At 48.0% G+C, this 25,105-nt stretch overlaps 1 protein-coding gene across 2 annotated transcripts in view; it reads left to right on the top strand.

Annotated features, from left to right (window-relative positions):
• The first annotated feature begins 1,007 nt into the window (after positions 1–1,007).
• The window catches only part of FAM174B (family with sequence similarity 174 member B), a 43,166-nt gene continuing 19,068 nt past the window's right edge, over positions 1,008–25,105 (top strand). Inside the window, exon 1 of one of the 2 annotated variants that reach the window (XM_080394317.1) lies at positions 1,008–25,105. In XM_080394317.1, the coding sequence (XP_080250443.1) occupies positions 24,825–25,105 (281 nt within the window). In that variant the 5' untranslated portion in view covers positions 1,008–24,824. The other variant, XM_080394318.1, reaches the window with a different exon arrangement.

Below are 25,105 nucleotides of genomic sequence, written 5' to 3'. Positions count from 1 at the left end.
CTTCTGTTAAAGTTACCGTTAAAGAGAAAGGCAGTCACTTGGCACACTGCTGCCCAACACACCTTTGGAGCCTGGCCTATGATGAGACGTGTGGTGTCTCCTTGCCATCTCACCTGGGTGTGTAAATGCAAGTCTTGCACATGCACCTTTGGAAACTGAGGCCGAAGGGGTTGTACTGACCTCTCTTGAGAGGGGTTTGCCAGGAACTGGTTAATAATGTGGTACCCTGGCCCCGTTTCCTTCTTCTAGGTGGGTCTGGGACTGCTGTAGCCCCAAAACCCTTATGTGCTGCTGCCTGAGGGAGATTTGCACAGGCGGGTCCACATCTCAGTCCTCAGTGAAATGCTGAGGTCCCCGGTGTCCTGAAATGCCATTACTCTGCCAGGGATTTTGTGACCAAAGCTGAGAGGTGAGTTAATAGCTCTCCTATGCTAAGAAACAAAACAAACCCTACGGTCTCCTCTGCTTACAAGATTGAAGTGCAAGTGATGGCTTTAGAAGTACGTATCATAGGCTTTCTTCTTTAAACGCAGAAATATTCTATTGGTGAATAAACTACTTCAGCAGGCGGGCATAAGGTGACTCCAAAGGCTGTTGCAATTATGAGTTGTTGCAATTATGAGTTAAGCAGTCATTCAGATTGTGTAATTTCCTAGGGCTTGCTAATATCCCAACAAAGAAACAAAAAAGGAAATGATGAAAAATGTTCCGCGTTCTTAATCAAATTGATACCAGCAGACTTAAAACCCTCCAGCTCTGAGCCAAAGAGAAAACCTTTGCAAAAGAGAAAACTGGGTGTCTGCTTGCCTGGCAATGCTTGCTGTCTGGCACCAACCACAACAGTGCATGAACATCTACTATACACCCACATACAGGGAGTGGTCAGACCTGAAATGCAGCCAAGAGCAACAGTGTGCAAAAAGGAAACGCACCTCTGCCCTGTGCTGCTCTGCCCATGACAGCACGCTGGAAACTGATTCTCACTTGTGAGTTAAGGCGTTGCTATTGCAAAGGCAAAGGCAAAGGCAAAGGCCAAAAAAAAAAAAAAAAAAAGTAATTAGGAAGGCAAATGAAAAGGCCGCTAATTTGCCGTACTTGCTCTGTGTGTGAACAGCCAGGGGATTAAACGGCGCCCGACACTCCGAGGGCCGGGATGCAGCGGAGCTCAACATCCCTGAGACAATACAGCAACGCGCCCCCCCATCCGCGCAGGGGCCCCACAGGAGCCCTCACCCCGGGCCCACTACACCCGCCCCCAGCCCGCCCCAGCGCCCCGCCTCCTGTCGCGACATCGCCCCCGCGACAGCGAGGGCCGGGCGGGCGGGCGGAGCGCCGGGCGGGCAGGCGGGAGCCCGGGCCGGGCCGGGCCGCGGAGGGGCCGCCCCGCAGCCGCCGGGCGCGAACGCAGGAGCGGTGCGAGCTGCCGCCCCGGCCCCGCTGGAAACCGGCTGCTGCCCCCTGGTGGCGGGAGGGCCCGGCGCGGCGGGGACGAGGCGCAGCTGGAGCACCGGGAGCCGGGCCGGGCCGGAGGGGCCGGGACGCGCCGGGCAGCGGGAGGCCCGGTTCCTGCGGGGGGGAGCGGGGGGCGGCAGCCGGAGCGGAGCGGGGCGAGGGGCGGGGGGCTGCCGGCGGGGAACTGCCCCGGCTGCTGCGGCGCTGCTGCTCGGGGAACGAGCGTCCCGTAGACTTGTGCGCGCACAGCGCGGGGTCACAGAAATTACCCGCCCCGCGCCTTCCCGGGGCAACAGCGCTTTTGCCTGGCCGGAACTCCTAGGTAGGAAATTCAGGTACCAAGCGGGGCCGTGCCTTGCACAGCTGTTGCCATTCTGTAAACTTCTTGGAACGACAAGGGGAAGGTTCCCACCGGCAGACCTCTGAGCGGTGTGACAAGGTACCTTCCTGTGCCGAACTTCACCAAACCCTCAAGCCGCTGCATCGAAGCAGGCGTGCCTTGGCATGCGGGAAAGCACACTTTGCAGGGCAGTTTGTTTTACTATAATATTTATAGAGCGTTACCATATATATAAACCCAAATCACTGCAATTAAACAGCCTATGGAATTCCTGCAAACGTGTGAGGGAGGAAACACGTAAGGGACACAATGGTGAGCACAGCTTTCCCCCTGACTTTTTTTCTGCCTGAAAAAACCAGCAGTTGGTGCAGAGAGAGCTGCCCCTCCTGCTCAGCATCACCTTTAGCCCCTACCCACCCCGGGGAGACCTGTTGCTATCACCCAGCATTTATGGGGATCAGGCCGGCGGCAGTGTGCGATTCTATCAATGGAAGAATTTTAAATGGATATAAATGCACAGCACTGATAACTTACGTTCATCTCCTTTATTATTTGCAGTGGCTTTACAAAACAAAATGTAATTTTTTGGTTTTCCTACCGTAGCCACATTGTCTCTGTCAACAGAAATCATCCAGCATGCAAATGATTCATCTGAGTGTCTGGCACTTCACTAAAAAAGAAAAAAAAAAAAAGCCCCTATCCTGGAATAATTTTATTGTCTGCTGCAAGGGATCAGTAATCTGACAGTTTTAAAGAGGGCGAGATGCTCCTGTCTGGCAGGCAGATGATCCTGCGCTGTGCTACGGCACCACGTTTGCATTTCGAACTGCAGCAGCTGACTCAGAGAGGACTTTCCAGGACCATCGGGCAGCCACCACGTCGAATCTCATCCAGAGTTTGCACTGTGTAGAAATGTCTCCTATTAAATAGGATAAATGCCCATAATAGGTAGCAAAGCTAGTGGGCTTTTCAGACTGGTTTGAGAAATAACTGAGCCTCTGCTGCATGGCTGTGTTATGCCGCATACCAAGCTGCACCAGCAGTTTCAACTGACTGTTTACGCTTTTCTGAAGACTTTGCTATTTCCCATGTTTTTTTCATTTAACCTGATTTGTAATGAATAGTCCCAGTTTTATAAAATGGAAAGTGTTGAGGTATGAAGTGGTTTAAATAGCTCTATTTTCCAAGTGTCAAAAATCTCTCCAGCTTGCCAAAACATGGCCATGGATGTAAACACAGTGTTCTCTGATAAAGAGGAGTTGAGAACAACAACTTGGGGACAGCAACAGAGCTGGCTGTGACACACAAGGTTTCCACTTCCTAGGGACTTCATCAAATGGAGCCAGGACCATTCAGGACCTGAACCAGGCTGAAAGCAAAATTGCTTGATTTTTCGTGTGAGTTAGCAATGCAAGAAGAGGATGCTCCACGGCAGGACTCGGTGTTAGCCCTCTGCCTCCAGGATGCAGCTCGACCCGCCGGTCCATCTCTGCTGCAATGTACAAGAAAATGGAGAGATCTGGGAGGCAGCCTCTGGCAGGCCTGAATGCTCAGGGTTTGCAAGCAGTGACAGCCCTGCGGCTGTAGTGCAGAGCGAGATGTAACCCTCCAGACCCCACCAGGGCTTCTACCCCTGCTCAACTGAACCTCATCCCAAAAACCCAAAGCTCTCAGCTCCTTCAAAGCCTCTGCTGCACCGCTCTGTGACCATAGCTAGCCTGCCCTCTGGGTAGACCCACGCAATGGGAGTTATTCTCCATGCATTTAACATATGGGTAAGCTTAGGTGGGAGATAAAGCATGTCTTTTGGGGCAGAGGTGGAAAGAAGGGAAGCTTGCCTTCCCGTTCCTCCACCGTGACCATCCACATCCATCTGTTAACACTTCAGCACATGATGCCCATCTCCAGTGTGATTCTGATTAGTCTGCAAAGTGCTGTGTGTTGATGTTTTGGTTTGGTACTTCGAGAGCTCTGTGGAGATATTTAATTAGACAAAATTAATTCCTTTGAGAACAACCTTCTGGCAGCACATTGGGAAGTGCAAGGAAGCTTCTGTTGTTCTGACACTTCTTAAAAATTGGCACTAGCCATTTCCTAATTTATTTTTAAAAGGACAATTAAACGACATCATTCCCCAGGTCAGATGATAGATGTGACTTGCCTGCCAGCATTGCTCTCAGAAGATGAGGTGCCAGACCTTCTCACCAGAAGACACTTCCCACAGCTGCCAAGCCCTTGCTGTTGCCTCCCTGGAAGGTTTCCCTTCTGCCTGAGCCGTCAGAGTCCTCTGGTCTCTTTGTTTTCTGTCCCTTTTTTGCCACCTTCACAGTGGTTGCAGGGTCTGATAATGACAAGACAGGCATGGTAGGAAGGGGAAGCATCAGTGCTGGCCTTGCTTATGGCCACTCGATGGGGAGCAGGAGGCAAACCAGGAGGTGTATGGGTGCCCCTCTCCATGCCTGCCTTCTGCAGTCAAACGGGGATACTGGTATTTCTCGTGGGACCATCTGCTGCTGATGCTGCAAACCTCCTACAGGTAGGGGCACGGAAGGGCAAAGTCTTGATACGATTAAACTTCAGGAGCCCCAGAGGTCTGTGTTTGCAGTCGTGCCTGGGTTGGAGCGGGGAGGGACATGGCACAGGCTGCAAGGACTGTGCAAAACACTCACTTAAAACCTTGAAGAATCCCTGTAAGCCTCTTCCCTTTCACACTGCAAGCCAGGAAGGCTCTGGCTGCTCGGGCCCAGTTACATTGTGGAAGAGACCTTCGGGGTCAGTGGTGGGCAGAAGGGCAGAAGGGCCATGTGAAACAAGATCACTTTTTGGACATTCATTTTCTGTCCCAGCTCCTGGGCCTCTTCTTCTCCCTCTGAGCTTGCAGGGGGGGGCTCCAAGCTTCCACGCTGGCTTCTCGGCCTTTTTGCTGCCTGCATTGCCTATTGACCACCGGACAAAATAAAATTCTCCTTTTTGAGGTTTGCCTTGCCATCTGTGCACTTACACGGGGACAGAACATTTCATGGCTTCATGGAATGAGGTGAAGGCTTGAAGCGGCCCCGAAAGGTACAATGTTTAGCCCTCTTCTGGCACAGCCTGAGCAATGCAGCAGGAACAAAGGGCTGCGTGGCATGATGTCCATTTTATTCAGTCTCCTCACTTCCTTTTACATTGTCTCCAAATTAAATGAGGATTTACGTGGATCTTTAACAAGATCTGCTCATATCACACCATAAAGGAAGAAGAAATCTATGCTTAAACACTTACTTAGGGGATGTCTGCAGAGTGCTCTGCAAATGGGATGGTGCCGGAGTATGCTACGCATTTGGTATTTAAATATAGCTGTACACACACCCTCAGCCTCCTGAACTGCTGAAAACCTCCTAGCAGGTGATCACAAGCCTTTTCTATAATTGAAATGAACTTGATCCTGACAAAAATGTAGCAGCAGCTGCTGTGAAAGCTGTGGCTGCTCTCCAAGTATTTCTTACATTACCCTGGCCTGTTTATTAAAGCGAGACTGATTGCTATGTTGCAGAATTCTGCCACAGAGTGTCTCTTACAAGAAAGCTGCCGCGGTTTAAATGTAAGGGCTTTGTTGTATTTTTCATAAGAACACTTTTCTCTTGTGTGATGATTGCCACGCAAGGATCTGAGCTGCTCAGATATTAATTACTTAGGGCCTGCAACAATACTCTAAAGTAAAAGGTAAATACAGGTATTATTTCTCTTTCTTACACACACTATATTGATAAGTACAGGCAGTTGCCTGTATGGTGGGCTGAAGAAACAGGGCTGCGTTTGGGGGTAAAGGAGGTGAGCTGCCAGCCCAGGGGGTGTCTGCAGGATGCTGAGAGGAGACAGCAGCCAGCCCAAGGAAGGTATGAGAGATGGCTGTAGCTGCCCTCCTAATTTAACCTTCATGCCACAAATCTCTGCCTGAATCCCAGTGTGCAGTGGAGAAGTGGGACAATGAGCAGTTCCTCCTGTAATTCCTGATTTTCTGCCATCGTATGAGGATTCCCCACGCCTGCCTTGGCTCCTCTGAGTCCTTCCTCTCTCTGCCCTCTCTCTGTGCCTCTTCTCCTGTCCCTGGATCTCTCTGGGCTTTGCCACGTGGGACCTGGTATTTATGCAGTAGCACCAAAGAGCAACCATCAAGCAATTTTTCTGGCAAGGAGGAATGTCTTCACCTCAAAGGCTAGCAAACCCAACAGCAAAAATCCGAGGAAAGCAGGGCTCAGCGAGCATGCAAGATGGATTGTGCAGAGCAGGCACTGAGTTCCTGCTCCCTCAAAGCCACCGCAGTAACGAGAGGGTCACGGGCCTTGAAAAATCCTATAAGCAGGAGTACAACCACCGAGGTGAAGGTACCTCGCCCGGGAAAACACTGGACTGGGAGCAGTTTGCCCACAGTTGCAAGGGTTTACTGGTCCCTGCTGCCTGCCTCCCCCTCGGTCTGCAGAGCTGGACTCACGCTTCCTTCCCTTGTGCCACATCGGTTCTATGGCTCCGACTCCCAGCATGGAAAATATTAACTCAATCTTATTCAAACTGCTCTTTTGCCCCGAGCTAGGCAAGGCACATGCACACTTTTTACGGTGACAGCTAAGGCTGTTTAAAGGGCGGAACAGAAGATGGTGCTGACGAGCCAACATATTTTAACAAGAAAACTTCCTGGAGCTGCTGGGTTTTTTGACAGCTCCAGTTCCAAAATAATCTTTGTTTAAACTAAAGAGTTGTCAAGGAGATAAGTTGAAGAAGCACATGAGCTAAGGGAAACATCCCACCGCCTGTTCTCTCAGGGAGCAGAGATGTGGTGAAATATTGATGGACCAGACTCCCTAATTACATCCCCTACTGAGGGGCTAGTTTGAAATCTGGAGCTTTCCTGCTTTGTATGCGGCACCGTTGGGATAAAGCGATGGGATCCCTTGCAGAGCTACATGGGCGATTGGGCTGGCAACTCTGTGGCTAATGAGCAGGCACCAGCTAGTCAGCTTTGTGGGAGCAAATGATGTTCAATACAAAACGTGTCACCTCCAGGTATCGTCTCTTCCTCACTCCTGGAGTTTAACCCTCTTCGCTGCAGCTGCTGCCTGGGCAGCCTCGCTCTCTGTTTACTGAAGTCTCTTCCATGTGAAACAACAGGAGCAGCAGAAAGAACAAAAGCACTTTTGATCATCAAACTGGGCAAAATGGTGTCAAGCTCTTAGGCTGTGCTTTTTTTCTTATCAAGACTTACGTTATTCAAAAAAGTAAGGCAAATAATTTCCACCCACAGTGCTGGCAGCTATGTGTTTTTTATAGGGAAATTTTAGCTCAAACTGAGAACAGCAATAGGCAACTGCTTTATTTTTCACACCCAGGGTACCCTCATGCCTCCACCGTTCACCTGTCTGTGGATTTCAGTGGTTTGCTGGAAAGAAACATCCTATTTTCAGATGCCTCTTCAAAATCCAATTTATGCAGCAGCTGTAAATGAAGTGGCTGTAAAAGAAGCGGCTGTCTCACAGTATTTCATTTTATAGCTCACATGGCACCTGTAAATGCAACTGAGCACAGAGAGCTGAGCATCTAATACACAGCGATGCTGAGAACTGAGACCACGCTCCACTTTGTCCCTTCTGGCCACTCCATACTTGGTGAAGCCCACGTGGGTTACAGGGCTAGAAATCAGGATTCATGCTGCATCTCGGCATAACACCATGATGGCAAAGGAGGTCTGTACCGTTAATTCCTCTAGGAAAGGCTGCCACACATACATGTGCTGTGGCAGCACAGATGATGACTGCCATCAACAGTCAGGAGTCCTCACTGCTGGCCCTAACACAATTTTGTGGGTTAGCTTGGTGGAGCTGCTGTATCTTCTTGTTTCCACTTCTCTGGCTCCAGAGCAAGAATAATATTTACCTATTTTACAGGCCACACTAGAAAGATTAATTAGCTAATGCTTGTTGAGTATTTTGAAGACACAAAACAACAAATGCACTTAAGGGGCTGTGTTCAGTGTGCCTGAAGTGGACAGACACTTGGCAAAGGCACCAGCGAAGGGACCCAGACAGCATGGAAGCACACCGAGACTTGGACACACAGCTCCATGCCCTGACCCACAGGGGACAGCACACGTCCCCTGCACCCCCTTGCAAATGTGCCCAGTGCTGCTTGCAGCAGGATAAAGGATGTGTTGGTACAGCCTTCTGCTACACAGATAATAAATTTGAAAGCAACAGCAGTTCTCTCAGTCGAGGGAAGAGGCTCATCAGACCATTCATGCCCTGAAGCTGTCTGGGCTTGCACAGGGTGGTGGATCACTCCAGGAGGCCAAACCGGCTCTTTTCCCTGCCTCAAGCAGTTTCTCCTTTCCAGGCAGCAGATGCAGCGTGTAGCAGTTGTGAGCCATCGCAGTGGGAAAAGTTTTAGTAGACACAACAGAAGGAGAGAGAAGTGAATATCTTGGGTTCCTGGGAAGCAGCTGGAGGATCAAGAGCCATTCAGTGCTAAAACAGTGTCCCAGACCTGGGCATCATGTAAGAACTGGTGGCTACGGCTGCAATTCAAGAGTGAGACTGCAGCTGCCCGATGTGTAACTTAACAGCCAGCAGAGACTTCACAGGCAAAACAAAAAGCTGTCCATGATTAAACCGACTCATTAACTGAACTCTCCCTTGGCCATGAATAAGGTCCCCTCAGGCCAAGGCTGAGGGATCCAAACACAACCCTGTGGGTCAGCAGCATCCTGCGCTCTATGCTGTTCCCATTCAGCAGAAAGAAGAGGTGGGCAGGGTGGCACCTTCTGCGGCACATCAGTGTGAACTGGCAGTGGCAAGGCAGGGACAGGCAGCAGGAGCGGATCTGCAGCGCCACCGGCAGCTCACCTTGCACAGGCAGCCTCTGCTCTTGTAACTGCCTGATCTGCACCTGCCCGGCCAGGAGGTTTAGAGTCCGTTCCCTGCAATAACAGCCTCCTTTGCACACACCGATTTGTGGCCTGCATGTACTTTGTTGAGATGCTGGAGCTAAGACTGGACAAATTTGCCATCTGGTAAGCCAAGGACATGGGCTTCATCAACAAACACAGGGGAAACCTAATGCTTGCTTTTTTTAAATATTACAAAGCTAAAGACAAGGTTAGGAGGCCTGAAAGCAGATTGCAGAGATGACTGGAAGGACTCTGCTTTCCACTCCCTGACAGGCAGTGTACACAGGCATTGTTCCAGCATTAGGAGCTGGAAGATTCCCACAGAGAGGGGATGGGTCACCGAGTGATGGAGAACGTCCCTGCAAACCTGTGCCCACAGAAGTGCTGTGGGCTTATCCACGCATCCCTGTGGCCTCTGTTGGCTTACAGAACTTGGTATAAGCTTGACACTAGAAAAATCAAACAATGAATGTCTTGGCTTTCCCCCCCTACACATTAGTGTACTGCTAACTTCCCATACACGCTGTCTTGAGAACAACATGAGAAGAGCCTCTGCCTGAGAAGGGCCATAGAGCTGCACTGCCCTGTTGTTGCTCTGCAGCTTTGAAAGCTCAGAGAGAGCTACCAAACACAGGCTGAAACAGCTACTGCCCATCAGTATCATTCTGCACTGCTGAGGTATCATGGGTCACAATTTGATGCTTTCTTCCTCAAGCAGAAATACTAAATCAAAAGTTAGAAAAAATGGTTTTGCTCCATTGACAAAGATTCAAGGCAGATTCAAAAGGTTCCAAGCATATAAACGTAGGGACTAGGAACAGTGAAACCTTCAGGCATCTTCCTTCAAGAAATGCTTATATGCCTAACTCCTACATCTTCTAGCAATCAAGTCTGGCACTCCGAATACAGAATTGTCTGAAATACCAGGTCATTGCCTCAGGTCCTCCACTGGGTCTCCATAACTGCATTAACTGGGACACTCATAGGCTCTCATTTATTATTCTTGTCCCAGTATTTATGAAAGGTACGGGAACGGGTGTATGCAGATCAAACACAGAGACACCAGGCTTGGAGACTGGCCCTTGTGCCTGTGATATAAAACCACTTCATAGGAGCCTACATTTGTCAAGTGAGACCATCAGACTTCAGCTATTCCTAGAAAAGCTGCAAGGAAAGGAAAAGGCAGTGAATCTTCCAAAACAGCATGGCAGCATTGAGAGGCCACATCTTCCTAAAGCTATTGCATTTCTGTCACTGTTTTCTGTGGAGCAGGTCATTATGAATTACTAATTACCAAAGCAGGCCAGTCAGGTCCGTCACTGACCTGCTGTGTAAGCTGGGCAAAAAAATGCATCTGTCCCCATTGCACTGACTCAATGTAAATGTAAAATATGTGCACTGAAGAGGCTTCAAGCTTCATATAAGTCTTGTTAAGTGTTCATAAAGGATACCAAAACCTTTAGATTAAGATGTACAACAGAGGAGAATGATAGAGTTATAAAATCCATTTCTACAAATAACTCATATTTATATAGTGCCTTTCAACCTTACAGATCCCAAAGCTTTTTTTCAGCATAACACCCTGATATACTGTGTTCGCTTCACCTACCAGTTCAAGGCAACCTTCTCTCAAGTGAAATGTGGCAGCTGTTTAAAAGCCCCGAGTAGTAGTAACTTTAATAATAGCAAGGCATTTATATGGTCTTACAAACTTCAAAGAGTTAATTCTCTGCCCCTTCAGGAGGCAGACAAGGTTTATTATTCCCATTTCACAAAGGCAATATAACAAGAGTGGACAAGAGTGGAGAAAATCTGCACTCCCACAGATTTATAAAGCAGAATTCTGTGCATGAGCCTGAAGTGCTTTTAATCCCACACAGAAAAAACATATCAACATGTCTTATTAAAAAAGTCCTTTACTAAAAATAACGATGTGGAGAGAGCTCTGATCTGGATTCTAACACCTGCCACTTCTGGTGAAAAAATTACCTCCTCAAGCATGTGTTGACATAGAAACATCATGGTCCACAAATGCTTCTGCGCCATGAAACAAATTGGGCGCTCAAAATATACTGCCAAGAATCAAACAATCTGTTTTAAGAGGACCCAAGAGTTACTAAAACCCTCTTGAAATATAGCAGGAGAGAAAGCTGCAGCAACACCAATCTCTGAGGCAGGCTGGCATTGTTCTTCCAAGCACATGCGGCTCCACGGTTCTTCCCAGCCTGCCTGCATCACACGACAATGATGCTTCAATGAGGAGGAAAATTTCTTTCTGTTATCCCCAAAGGTTCCACAAGATGGTCCTGAACTTGGGAAAAGAAAGTTACAAAATTGCTTCGATTTAACCTCTTAATCATTGAGAACTGGAGTCCTGGCCCTGGGTCATATCACTGTTCTCGTATTGTTTCTTCACTACGGCCTGATGCAGAACGAAATAGGAGCTTAAAACGACCCTCTTAACCCTGGATTCCCAAACACCTTCTCACACAGGAGCACAGTCTCCAGCTTTCATTCCTCCTGCTGTTTCCGGCCAAGGATTTGCCCTGTTGCAACTTACAGTCTTATTCGCAGTCTGAACTGAGAAGCACCCTCTTCTAGACCCCTTGGCTCTCTCACGATCTGGTTATCTAGCCCAGACTCCATAGCCTGCAGCATGAAGTCACTGTAAGTTTTGACATAAAGTCACTACAGACATGAGCAGCTTTGCAGTGGGGACTGCAAAACTCTTTTCAGCTCCTGAACAACTCTCAGCTGCCCACAAATGAATCCGGACAACTGCGCATCCTTCCAGTAGAGCCAACCCCCTGCGGATGCCTTGAGTCACTCCTAAAACCTGAGCAATGCTTGGGGCTGGTGGAGGGTGAGCTGCGGTCTGTGTCCTGCAGGATCTAGGGCAGAGGGGCAGGGAAGCAGGAGAGATGAACTGACCTATGCCAAGCATCATCAATTCTCCAGCAAAGTGATTTCCATCATGGGTCCATGTTTGCTACATAAATCGCATCCCATTCATCACTGCAACTGGATGTAACTTTGCCAGCCAGGGCTTGGCGTCTCTCTCTCCAAAAAGCCCCTGATGTGCTGTGCAGCAGCTTCACAGGGCAGGACATGGATCAGTGCTCTTACCTGACTCACTCTGCCCCCTCCTCACTTCCCAGAAGCTGCTCCCTTTCATACCTCTGGCTTCATTGTCCCCGGAGAAACCTGCACTTCCACAGTCCCGATGCAGCCTCTGCTGCAAAAAGGTGGCTGGGGAAGAAAGAATGTCTCTACCGCGGTTGTCGCTAAACGGCAGGCAGGGCCGGTGCCCTCCATCACCTGCATGCCTGTGAAGTGGTGCCGGGCATGGGAAGCCACGAGAGCAGCATGTTATGAAAAGCTGTTTCAGGGCCCTGGCAAGCACACCCTGGCCTGAATTCATAGCCTGGGGCTGACACTCACTTAGGCACACGAACAGGGATGAAGAGGTCTGATACTCAGAAATAAAATGTGGCCCTTTCTGACACTGTGAAACCAAGAGCAAATTCATTTCCCACTGCTGTGGCACTAAGCTGACAACAAAGAGCTTTTCACCTTCTCCACTTTTGGAATAATTCATTTCATTTTGTGGCATTTCGCTGCCATGCAAGTCAAACACACCGGCAAGCATCTAAATGATGGCGCAGGGGAGAAATCTCCTTGACGTATCTGATGCCTTATGAGACAATGCAGAAGGCCATGGAGGACATGCTGTGACTTTGCCTCCTTGGCAGCCCCGATGCCAGGAAACTGAACACACCACCAGCTCTGCAGGGCATCACAGCCAGCTGCTGGCCATGGTCCTCTAATGCTACAGCCCAGGAGAGGAAGCACCTCAGCTCTGCTCCCTGCCTTGGTGGTGACACCAGCTCCATGGGCTTGTCCTGCTCTCTGTCTGCTCTGCGAAGTCTGAGCTCTGCAGGCTGTGTTGGAGTTTGCTTTCAACCTTGAGTAATGAGAGTAATGAAGTATGTTATGGCGAGTCTGACCCATGACGTCAGTTGATTTCTCAGGATAACGGGGAGATTTACAAGCTTAAGACAGCTTACAGGTCCTTATTTACTTATTTATATCACTGTGAGAGTGGCGAGGCGCTGGCACAGGCTGCCCAGAGCAGCTGTGGGTGCCCCGTCCCTGGCAGTGCTCAGCGCCAGGCTGGATGGGGCTGGGAGCAGCCTGGGCCAGCGGGAGGTGTCCCTGCCCGTGGCAGGCGGTGGAACAAGGTGAGCTTTAAGTTCTCTTCTAACCAAACCATTCTATGATTCCATGATTCTATGATCTACAGCTCTCAAGCTGAAGCCTAGACCTAGACACCCATATATTTGGAATCAGAGGTTGAGCAAGTAAAGAAAACGTTTAAATATTTCTCCCTCCTCTCGATTCCCTGCCTGTGGGATTACTATCCATCACAGGTATGAGTGTAAAGAGAGAGCTGCCTGCCTTTTCTCCACCGATGGCTCTGGGGGATCCCCAAATCCACATCATGGCAGGTGCATCACTGTCCTTCCCATGGAGAAAAGCATGACACAGCCCTTGCTGGCTGAAATGAAAGGAGAGTGAGGCCCAGATCATCCTGGCCACAACTGTTGGGGTGAGGTAGCGGAGCATAGGATGCTCCCCGTCTTCAGCTGGTGTAAGCCAGCAGAACTACCCTCAATTATACCACCTGAGAAGTAGTTTTTTTCCCATTAAATAAACCCTGAGGCACTTTCTTTCCTTTTTTCCTCTTTCCCTCTTTAATTCCGAAAGAATCCCATTTAATCTGTAGGGAGCTTTTCCTGAACAAAAAACCCCACCAGGCTTGACCCTGACCTTTGCAAATGGAAATATGATGTAGTGAGAATTGAGACCTGAGAGTCTAGCATCTTCAGTTTTGCTACTGAAATACAGCAGGTCATTTCACATTTCTATTATGAGCCTCAGATAATGGGGAAGAAAATTAGGTAATTCCATTTTTTTGATTAGTTGGTTTTCTTGTCAGCTGGGAGATGGGATCTGAGGTATATGGAGAATGGCTGGAGGCACAGGATGAACAGCTGGTCATAGATATTGTTTGGGATGCTATTTCTGCATGACCTGCTCTAGAGATATCAAAAGAGATTGTGTCTGTCTCCCCTGACATTTATACCTGTGTTTCATCGCTGACTTCAAAGCAGTTGCTCTGCATTTGCCCACATTTCAGTGTGTAGGGAATCAGGACCATTGTTCATAGATCGTCTTGAACCTTATCTAAGTTTTTACATGATCGAAAATGAGTTATGTATGGAGACATGAAAATTAAAGTACATCAGGGAGCCAAGCGATAGCAAGATGTGCAGGAAAGGGAGCCTTGCCAGAGCCGATAGATAGCTGTTTATGGGGAGAATTAGAAACCTAGTTCAAAGCCTGCAAATTGCACCATGAAAGCAGATCCTCCTCATCACGGAGACTGGCTGACTTCTACAGGCAGGTACGTATGAAAAGAAGAGTTTGCAGAATCAAGAGCAGTGTTAGTAAAAGAAAAGAAGAACCCCCCAAAAGATTACTGCATGAAACATCAATAAGCACAGCAAGAAACAGCTGGATACTAGACAACCTTTAATCTAGAGAAAAAAGACACAAACCCAATGTCTAGAACAGGGGTCCTCAAACTACAGCCCTCGGGCCAGATACGGCCCCCCAGGGTCCTCAGTCCGGCCCCTGGTATTTACAGACCCCACCCCTGCTGGGGGCTGGGGGGGGGGAAACCAAGCAGCAGCAGACGGCTGCCTGCCACTTTACCCACGCGCCGCCCCCTCTTTAAAAAGTTTGAGGAGCCCTGGTCTAGAAAGTAAAGCCTGATTAAATTTAACAATAATTTTTTTAAAACAAGAAAAGCAATACATATGATTAATGAAGCAAAGTATTTGCTTTCCTATCTCATGGGGTCTTCAACTCCAAACATTCTGGAAAAGATGCTTTAGCGATACCTGTTGGCAAGCTCAATTGAGGATTGAAAGGAGTAGATTTGATGCTCTCATGCTTCTTTCTGATCTTAAAAATCTGTGGGCATGTTTGGATTTGGTAAAGCATTTGATATCATATCATAAAATTTAGCTCTTTGGATGATCTGAATACAATAGTCCATGGACCAAATCACAGCTGAGCAGCTGCAAACAAAAAGGAATACTAAACAGGGAGTTATTGTTTTATAGAATTATGTTTATTAGGGCATCACAGAGATCAGGTCTTTGGTCTTTTTTGACATTTTTCTTGATGACTCTAAAGAAGGACTGAACAAAAGGATGACAGGCATTCACAAAAGTGACACCAAGTTGAAAGGCATCACAAACACCAGGGAAACCAGAAAGATAATGCAAAGGAATCTGGATAGACTAGAAACTCAGGAGTGAAAATCTCTCAGTGCAATGAATCTCAGAGCTGGGCAGACTGGAAATCTCGTATCTCCTGATGCCTACAGGCTTTAAAGGTGATGCTCATTAAGATCATGCTGTGGGAGGAAAGGCCTAAAAAGTGCAGTGTATGGGGAGATGCTCCGTCTGAAGCCCTGGAGATATATGATACACCAAGCCAGAAGGAAAACAACGAAGAATCCTTTAGCACTTTCAGCAGACAAGCCATTTAATAAAAATGTCTACCAAGAATCTTCTGTAATAAAACTCGATGTATCATTTCCGTTCACTGAGCTAGCGTCATGCCTGCAAACTGCACAAGGCTTTGTCTCCTCAATGCATTAATTTCCATCCAAATGCCTGGGCAGAGCCTCTGTTAGCAACCTCTGTTGACAAGAGTGGATTATTCAGGGAAGCGTAACTAACTCTCTCTTATTTCTCTGAAATCTACACTCGCTTCTCTGCTGGCAGATGAAAATTCACGAGTGAAAATGTCTACTGTCTTTCCTTTGTTTCGGTTGTTTGGGCCTGGATTTAAGGAGGGATTGTAGAGAACCCAAACAGGGGCTAGGACTCAGAATCTGCTGTGGCATGCTGGTAGTCTGCAGTTCGCTTAACCCCTCTCCCAGCACCTCTCAGGTGGAGGAAAAGGGCACTAGGGGCAGGCAGAGGACTCCTAGGGACGCTCTCAACTGCAAATGAATCGCTGATCCGCAAGCCCTAGGGGAACTGGGCAAATTTAGTCTAGAGCAACTCTTCTGTGCAGGTTTCCCTGCCATGCTGTGGGATCCCTGCCTTCAAGAGCCCACACCAGCAGCTAGGAAAGAATATTCTAGAGGAATGGTAGGACAGAGCAGTGCAGCCAGGGAACTGGGACAAGAGAACCCGATGCCAGGTTGCTTTAGGTGGCCCTAGAGCACCCAGTGCTAAAGGATTTATTTTATTGGGTGGGAGCAGAGGAATGACCTCTGCATGTAGGTCCACCCCACCCTGTCTGGCATTAGCTAATGCCCACTAGCCTGTGGAGCAACTGTCTGCATGAATCCATTTTTCTGTGACCTACAAGCACTTTCCAATTTACCACTCGCATTGCTCAGCCAAAGCGCTACGCACAGAACCGCATGCAGAGCATACCGTGCCGTTGCACCTTGCTCTGTTGGCCTGCTCTGCTCCCGAGCATGGCTTTATCTCTCCGTGAAATAAAGGTCATTATGGTCTTGTGCAGGTAGCGAAGGCTTTGAAGAAACGCTTTGAAGTACACTATAGAAGCAGACATTATTACCCACTGCCCAGGGATTTGGAGAAGGTTTAGTCTGATAAAAAGGCTTTGCATTCTGCTGGCAGGAAGCATGACATAAAGTGGAAATTCTTCCAAGCTGAATTCAAATGAGTTGATTTTTCTATCAGCCCTTCTAGAGAATGGGTGTGCTGTTCCCTGGACTGTGTGAGGTTTAATGCTCTAACAAGGTTCACTCTACCAGTAAGAATTCACTGGGCAGAGCCGTGCTTAAAGTTTAGGACTGAAATTTTAAGGGGCTTGATTGGAGATGAGTTTTATGGTACACTGGAAGATAGTAAGTACATCTGGCTTGTACTTGGTGCTCAGGATTAAGAGGGGTCTTGGTGCTCAGGATTTAGAGGCACAGCAGATTTGGCAGGGGACAGGAGCTGGAGCAGAGGACAGATTAGCAAATCCTCATAGCTAGGACCACGGTGAATTAGCCTCCTTACGGACGATTGTATCTTATGTTTGGCTCCAAACAGTGCTGTTAGACCCCTACCCTCATAAACACTACATTCTTTCACAGGCGTTTGGACTGGGCAAAGAAAATGGGGAGAAACAGGATAGGCTTGCGGACTAGGCACCTTTCGTCTCAACTGCAGTGAACCTATTGGCATCCCACAGGTGAGGAAAGGATGATGGCTGATAACAGCACTGACAGCAGATGTTTAGTGCCAGGCAAATTCTTTACAGCCAACCTTATCTGAAGTGCTTGCTTCCAAAAATCATCAGCTGTATTTGGGGTGATGCTGAAAACATCTTAAATGGTGTTTCAGGCAGCAAAGCCAAGAGATGGGTAGAAACTGTAGTTCACAAAGGCTGGCTTAAGTGACAATTTGCGTAGTGGGGAGTGACATTTATATGGTTGATTTAAAGGTGCTCCGTAAAGGAAACAAATATATTTTACACCTACTCTTCATGTGTAACAGAGGCTGAAGAATTTAGTTAAAAAACCTTGTTTGTTATTTGAGAACTCTCAAGACATTTTCCCTTTCTGCTTTGCTTTTTAAACAGAGTGAGAAGTAGGTGTGAATTTTTTTTCAAGTGATGAGATACGTGAATCTTCTGAACATCTAGATTCTTACCCCAGGTGTCCTTCCAATATTTGAATTAAATAGATGATAACAAGCAACAGGGAGTTTCTAGCAATTTAAGAAATAATCCTTCCTTTCCTGATTGCTTATCTTTTATCTTTTGATCTAGCAAGGTCTTAATCTTACTATTTCTCCACTCATCCTTAGATACCCTCCAGCCAAAAAAAGATAAGGTTTCATGTTTCTAAAGTAAACCCAGAAGAATCCTATGGAAATCACAGCAAAAACAACTAAACAAAAATGCCACTAACAAGCCACAGCGTTCAGCCCTTTTTGAAAGCAACAAACCATAGCAAGAGCTCATGGATTTTCCCCTGTCACTACACTTTTTGGGATGTCCTCCTCCCAGTATTCATCTTGCCATGAAACAGTCTTAGGTCTGGTTCACACTGGGGACCTGGAAGCCCAGCTGCAGTTGTTAACAGATGTTTTCCTGTCTTCCCCAGAGTGGGTGCCACTTGTGCATCTATCTACTAATTCCTGTAACAAAATGCCACAAGGGCTTAATCTCACAGCTTCCAGGGGAGCTGCTCCACCCAGAGTTATTCCAGGCAACTCAATATGACTGTCATTCCAGGGGAAAGGCCAGTGAGGAGATGACAGCTCCAGGCATTGCTCTGTTAAACCAGAACTAAAGTCTGCTGCTGCTTAAAGGGGAATGTTTCAGCAGAGCCAGGAGGCAGTTTGCCTCATCCCTGCTCCATCGGGTGTTAGGATTCCTGTGAACTGCAAGCAGATGTTTGGCAAGCTGTGTTGCTTTCAGTAACTAGCTCTTCTGTGGCACTTTGGCGTTTTACATGCTTTACAAAAGAGCACCCAGGATCAGCAGGGTCACTCCACCCACGGGCATGGTGCATCATGAAGTAGGGTCAGTCCAACCACAGGCACGGTGCATCATGAATAGAGTACATAACTTCTCCAAAGGCGCCCGTCGGGGTGAGATGTTCCACCATGGGATGAATGCGTAAGTCACACAGCAACTCTGTGAGCTTCAGCATTTCTGGAGAGCAGCTACACGCTCCAAAGGGATGTCTGCACTCCGTTTGTCATGTTGCTCCGTTTGTTAGAGTTGCTTTCATAGTGGCAATGACCATGATGTGTTAGTGCAGTATCCTACAAGGGCTCAGGTGGATTCTCTGCTTCCTACACCTGTGCAGGGCTTTTAGGACATAGGTAAGCAGGTACTGATGGATGAGAAATACTGTTACGGCACACATATTTCCCCTTTGACCTGATCTGATTTATCTCTCCTGTGATAACAATGCAAGTGCGTTGTCTGGGGGTGACAACAGTTCAGCTGGACAGGGAGGTGGTACACGTAGGGGTTAAAATCCAATTCTGGTTTGGTGGTTTTTTTTTTCACGTCCAGGTCACTTGTAATTCTGGATGGAGTCCTGTTTCTTGGCAGTCACTTTAACATCATCAATAAACTCCAAAGCCATCTGAGGCTGCAAGATTAGCAGCTACCATCCCAATGAATTTATTTTATGCAGCTGAGATGAAGAAAAACAGTCTAAGGACACAATCTGCAAATTATCTTTAAAAAAAAATAATACATTACTTGAATTATTTGTCAGCTTCCTTCAGGTTGCACTTCAGTGGGCCAGCCAGGACGTACCGCATGAATAGGCAGCGAAGCAGTGGGAGGCAAAGTCATAATCGGCTTTTGTGTTCTTTGATTATTGTTATCCAAACTAAACAAAGATTTGTGGTTTACTGGTGTCCTTCTTTTCCCTGTTTTTTTTTCAGATTAACTGCTACACTGCGACATTGTGTATATTACTGATACTGTAGGAACCTGTTTAAGAGATAATCTCTGTACCCCGGCTTAATGATTGCACCAACCTTTGTTTAAAAGAAATCTGCTGCTTATCATAGACTCAAATTGCCAGCCTTCCACAGCAATAACACTGGCTTTTAAGTGTCTGTAAAAAGCCATAAATGCTTTAGAGGGTTATAGGAATAACAGGCTAATGTAATGTACTAACTAGGAATGTGCAAAGGAGTCAGACTTGTCCAAGTATATCTGAAGCTGTTGCTGGCTCTAGATCACTGGTCTTTAATTAGCAATAGGACTTCACAGCAGCCCTCAGACCGCTCGTGATAGATGAGGCATTGCAGTTTTACTGCACTGCTGGTTGAGGTTATCTATCAATAGTCACGGGAAGAATGATTAATCCTTGCAATTTTCACATGTTTTCTTGTCTGACATCCAAACTCAAAGACTCTCTGATAGAGAACTGGTCACTCCTTGAATTTATATGTTTTCTAGTAGCCTGGGGTTTTAGTTTTGAGACGTCAGAAGTGTGCTCATGTTGCGCTGATCCCTTACACATTAGACTTTTATTTCCTTCCTTACTGGAACTCCGGTCTTTGTCCAGAAGCTGTATTACTTCTGCAGAAAACCCTTGGGAAGGTGCTTTGCCTCATTTTGTATACATTTCATTTCTCACAGAGAAACACATATTCATTCCTGCAAATCGAGCTTGCCTAAACCCAGTGATTGAGCCAGCTTCAACTCCTTTGCTTATTTCTTCTCTGCACAATTTCTTTCAAATTCTCCCCTATTCTGAGAGCTAAAAATACATCTGGGTGCTGCCTGGAGGCCATCAGAGAGCACAAAGGAAAGGGCAGCCTGAGCTTCATATGCATTGCTAAGCAATGCAGGAAGAGCCTTCCCCAACAAATGGGGATGCTCTTGTAATAGGCATCCATAAATACAGAAATCCGCCATTCCCCAAAGCAATTGCATACAGAAACACTCTCGCTCGTTTTATTTAGCCAGCACCAGACTCTTCTACAGAAAGTGCAATTGCTACTGACAGCTCAGAGTTATAATGATACCGAACAGGTGTAAACTGGAAGAACAGCTCAGCAGGGAGAAAAGTGACACCACCTCCCACCCCTGCCATCAGCAGAGCCTTCTCCTCGAGGTTTATGTTTGTATCAGGAAAGAAAAGCGAGCTCTCATCAGAAAGGAAATCAAATATTTTATGCATTTTTCACTGACTGTGAATTTCCTCTCGACTTCTCAAAGCCCTGTTCTTCTACCAAAGCTCTCGGGAGTGCAGGCTTTCACATCAACCACTGCTAAGGGGAAGATGGAACCAAGATGTAGTTTCCTCGTTACCCAAGTGGGACACTTTGTCCTATATACAAGGAAAATGTGACTTACTAGGTAAAATCTAGACCCCACAAATGAGTCCTGATCCTCAAAAGATGACTATTCAGATAAAATGTTTAATATAGAAGGGCTGATAAACTCCCCTTGCTTTTATTTATTACTGCTCTGTTCAGAACAAACCACATGATGTCATTGAAGAACACAGTTGCGAAATCCTACATTCCAGACCAGGAACCAGGAACGATTCCCAAATTAGGCAAATGACATGCGAAATACCAGTAAAGCATCTATGAGGAAAAAAAAAATCCATTAAAAAAAAACCAAACAAAAAACTCTGAAGCCACATGAAACGAATTATGTTCTCCAAACCTTCACCTCAAATACTTTTACTGAAAAAGTCCTCAGTATCTTGAGAACATGGAGCTAGGATTGCAAAGTCAATTTAAAATTCAGAAGAAATATTTACAGATTATTAATATAGCAACAATCTGCAAATATTTCCTTTGGATACTGCCATTTGACAGAGATTTTGGATGTCTTGCTTCCCACTTTAACAGTATTTTTAGGAATGGGACTGCAAAAAAAGCTTCCACGCTTCCTCTGCTCCCACAGCCTATTTACTTGTTTGAATGTTGATATGAAGAGCAAGTATAATGTTATTCTGAGAGCTGAGTCTTTGAATCGCTGCTCTTTCTTTCAGGATTAAAAACCTGGAAGATCCTACTCCATGGCCACCCTCGAGGTGAGGGCCCTTTTCCCCCTTCGTTACAGTTTTGGGATTCCTTTCCAGTATCATATTTCTTGAGGCTGGTTTAGTCTTTTCACTTCAGGGGTAAAATTTCCCTCTTCTGGCTCCAAAAGAAGTTAAGACAGCAAGGACAGCTGGATCAGTTTATGTTGTCTAAAGTTAGCTGAGATGCTGGGAAGTCCTCAGGAGATACACTACCTCCTGGGGCTTTGTGCCTCGTTCTCAAGCAAGTTCAGCCTTTTTAATGTACGGAGAGGGAAAGACTGAGCTAAATACCTTGTATATCTCAGAAAAAAATGGATCAGAGCTTAGATATTATTTTCCTAAAATCGGTCACTTGAGATTTCTACTAAACAGATGGGAACAAAGCCCAATCTGTCCTAATTAAAGAACAAAACCAAATTAAATTGTAATTGAGTAGTTTCTCAGCATCCTGCACAATGTGGTGGAATATAATGTCCCATTGCACTGCAGAATGGAGACACCATAGCCTAAGTCTAGGTCCTCCAGGCTCCAAGTACAACATTTAAGGGCAGCCACAGGAGGAGGCAAACCTTTTCCAAAAGGCACATCAGAATTGCTGGGTGCTACACGTCCACCCACCCATCCCATGTTGTCCATGTGAAGGGGACATTCTCTAGGGCTCACTTGGTGAGCCACAGGACTAATGCTGCAGAGTGCCAGCCAGCAGCTCTGCTCCATCTCCTCGCAGAAGGTCACAGACACCTCCAGGTACGTGCTCAACTCCTCAACAAACAAGCAATGCAGAGTTTGACGAAAGGGTCACCTAAGCCAAGAGGAAGAGTCCTCTTTTCTTTCAGAGAGCTTCACATGTGGCTCCAAGCACCACTGACATATAATCTCCACACCAGCCTCCTGAAACGCTCTGCCTTCGGTCACACCTGCATTTCTCTGACATCTTCCAATGGAAAAGACATGCAGGGTTCACGCCAGAGGTAAAAAGAGGTACAAATTATGGGATGCCCCGACTCTGCAGGTTCAATTTCCAAACAGAGTCACGCCTCTACCCCCACACTGCTGATCAGAACCTAACTGACTGCAAGGAATGCAATAAAAGGCATCCAAATCCTTAACCAACATCACAGAGAGGCTGGTTAAACCTGATTACGTTCAGACACAGGCAGAAGGCGGCATAAATAAGATCCTTAAAAGGCAGGGGACAGAGCAAGGGTACAAATTGAATCAATTACACTTTGCACAAGGGTAACACCTTCCTTTTCCTTCTCCTGCTGTGCAGCTTCTCACCTGAGCACCACAAATCCCAGTCGCATAAGCCTGCTTCTCAGGGGGATCAGAAACAAGCCTGAAGAATCTTGAGCTTTATAATTTCTAGACTGTTTGGAATATGTTTGACACCATACATACTGGTACAATTGCACCTTGTCAAATAGAGGAACTTTATAGTGAGAATAAATGTTAATTCCCTGTGCTGGCTTTCAGCCTAGATCTTAGTAGATTGAAATATCTGCCACAGGAATATCACCACCATCACCACCACCACCACCCCCGCCCCGCCCAAAGTAGCAAGAAAAGTCAAACAAAAGTGCCAGATCCAGCATCTACCGCTGCCCAGCTTATGCTAGTCAAGTAACAGATGTTTCAGGCTGTGCATTTCAGAGGAAATTACACTGATATGCTCATGCAATACAGCAAATCCTGCTGCAAATATTTGCAGAATATTTATTTCAGGAATAAGTCCAGCTCTATTAAAAAAATGGACGTGAAACAAAATTACTTGGCTTGCAAAGCCTACAGTGCCCCTCTGCCAGTCCAGCACCACGGCAGCAATGCCAAGATAAGACTAAAGATGATCGCAGGTGTAGGTCCAGCAATGTCCATTCTCCATGATTTTCGGAAGGATTTTGTGCTGCCCACCCATCCTGTGTCATTCCATGGCAAAGCTAGCGGTACTCTGCTTTGAGCAAGCTTAGTAGCAGTCTTTGCCATTCACTTCTCCTTGCCTGAGGAACACCAAAGGAATGGACATAAGGATCAGCGTGGGACATCGCCTAGTATCTACCCATCACTCCCGCCTACCAGCTGAGCACTTAAGGCAGAATCTCGGGTGGATTCACACCCAGGATTCCCATACGACAGCTGCGAATATTAGTTTTTGAGCGTAATGAGTGTTTTTGCCTAGGTATGTGCCCAGTGCATGGCACTGTGGAGCTTTGATTTCACACAGACAAGTAAAGGCTAGCGGGTGAGGTGGATTTGGACCCTAAGCTCTGTGACCAGCTGGAGGTGGTTCTTGCTTTGGGAGCCCCTTACACCTTTTCTTCATCCTATGGAGCAGCGCTGCACTGCAAGAGGAGTGGCAGGGTGCGACCAAGTGAGATCTGATAAAGACTGAGCAGCAGCTGGCAAACATCTCAGAACAGGCAGGGCCAACATCAGGGTCAGTGTTTACAAATAATAAATCATGTGAGCAGGCTCACACCAATGTTTGGGAAAGAGTCTGCATCACCAGTTTGACCTCCTGCCCAGCTGGATTTTTTTTCTTTTTTCTCTGAACAGAAATAAACTGGGGCCCCATGTTGGAAACTGGGAAAGTGCACAAAAGCAAGCAATGAAATAAAGCTGGAACAATGACCAATTCAGACAGTGTAGGGGGCCTTCTGCACATCGTCCACGTCAAAATTTCCTAATCCCCAAGAACTTGCTGCAAAAAACACAGGATGCTTTTAGTACTGAGTGGGTGGCATTTGCTACGGCATCCCAATTGGCTAGGGAACTGGATGAACCAGGCATTATTTCACTGCCCCCTTTCCAACGGGACATTGCCAGCAGGAATACATCTCCGTAATCTTTTTCACAGTTTAGTCACACGTTCTTATAGATTATACCCTGGCACGCCAGCCCTGAAGCGCAGAGCCTAACAGGCAGGCTTCCCCCCTCTTCTGCTTCAACTTCGTTTCAGGGGCAACATGCCCCTCTCCCCAGCCACGATTATTTTGCAGCGGAAAATTATTCTGCGGCTCCCGCTGAACAGGACGAGCAGCAGCGAGCGGTGCCCGCAGCGGGGCGGCCCGGCCGCCCCCCGCACCTCGCCCCCCGCTCGGCCGGGGATGCACAGCCGCGGCTGCGGCTGCCACGGATGTCAGATCCGTGAAGATTTTTAAGGTGTGAAAGATCAGTGCGAACACTAAGCTGGAAGCCAAGCCCAGGTGGCCAGCGGAAAGGGAAAATCAGCAGTAAATGTGACGGAGCGGCTCCGGCTCGGGGGAGCTCGGCTGGCTGGCAGCCTGTGACCGCTGCGCCGCTGGCCAGACGGGGCCTGCCGTCAGGAACGCTGCCGTTACCGGCGCGGGCGGCGGGACGGGGGCTCCGGCCGCCCTGCCCGAGCCCCGGCCGCGGGCCCCGGCGGCGGGAGGCGGCGCCTCTCGGGGGGGCGGGCCGGGCCGGCCGGCGCTGCCTTCCGGGGCTCGGCGCGGCGGCGGCCGGAGCCGGGCAGGATGCGCTCCGCCGGGCCGCTGCTGCTGCTCTCGGCCTGCCTGCTGCTGCCGCTGCTGCTGCCGGCCGCGCCCGGCGCCCGCGGCAGCCAGGAACCGCCGGCGGCGGGGAACGGCAGCCGCCTGCCCGCCGAACCGGCCGGCGCGCCCGGCAACCACAGCGGGGCCCGGCTCAGCCCCGTGCCCGCGCTGCTGCGCGACCTCTCGGCGCTGAAGGCCGCCGTCATCGGGGCCTGCGCCCTCACGGCCGCGCTCATCGCCTGCCTCCTGCTCCGCGTCTTCAG

This window comes from Falco punctatus (assembly GCF_963210335.1).
Source record: "Falco punctatus genome assembly, chromosome: 7".
NCBI classification, from domain to species: domain Eukaryota; kingdom Metazoa; phylum Chordata; class Aves; order Falconiformes; family Falconidae; genus Falco; species Falco punctatus.
Note: the sequence above shows the minus strand (reverse complement) of the source record. Positions and strands in the feature narration are given on the sequence as shown.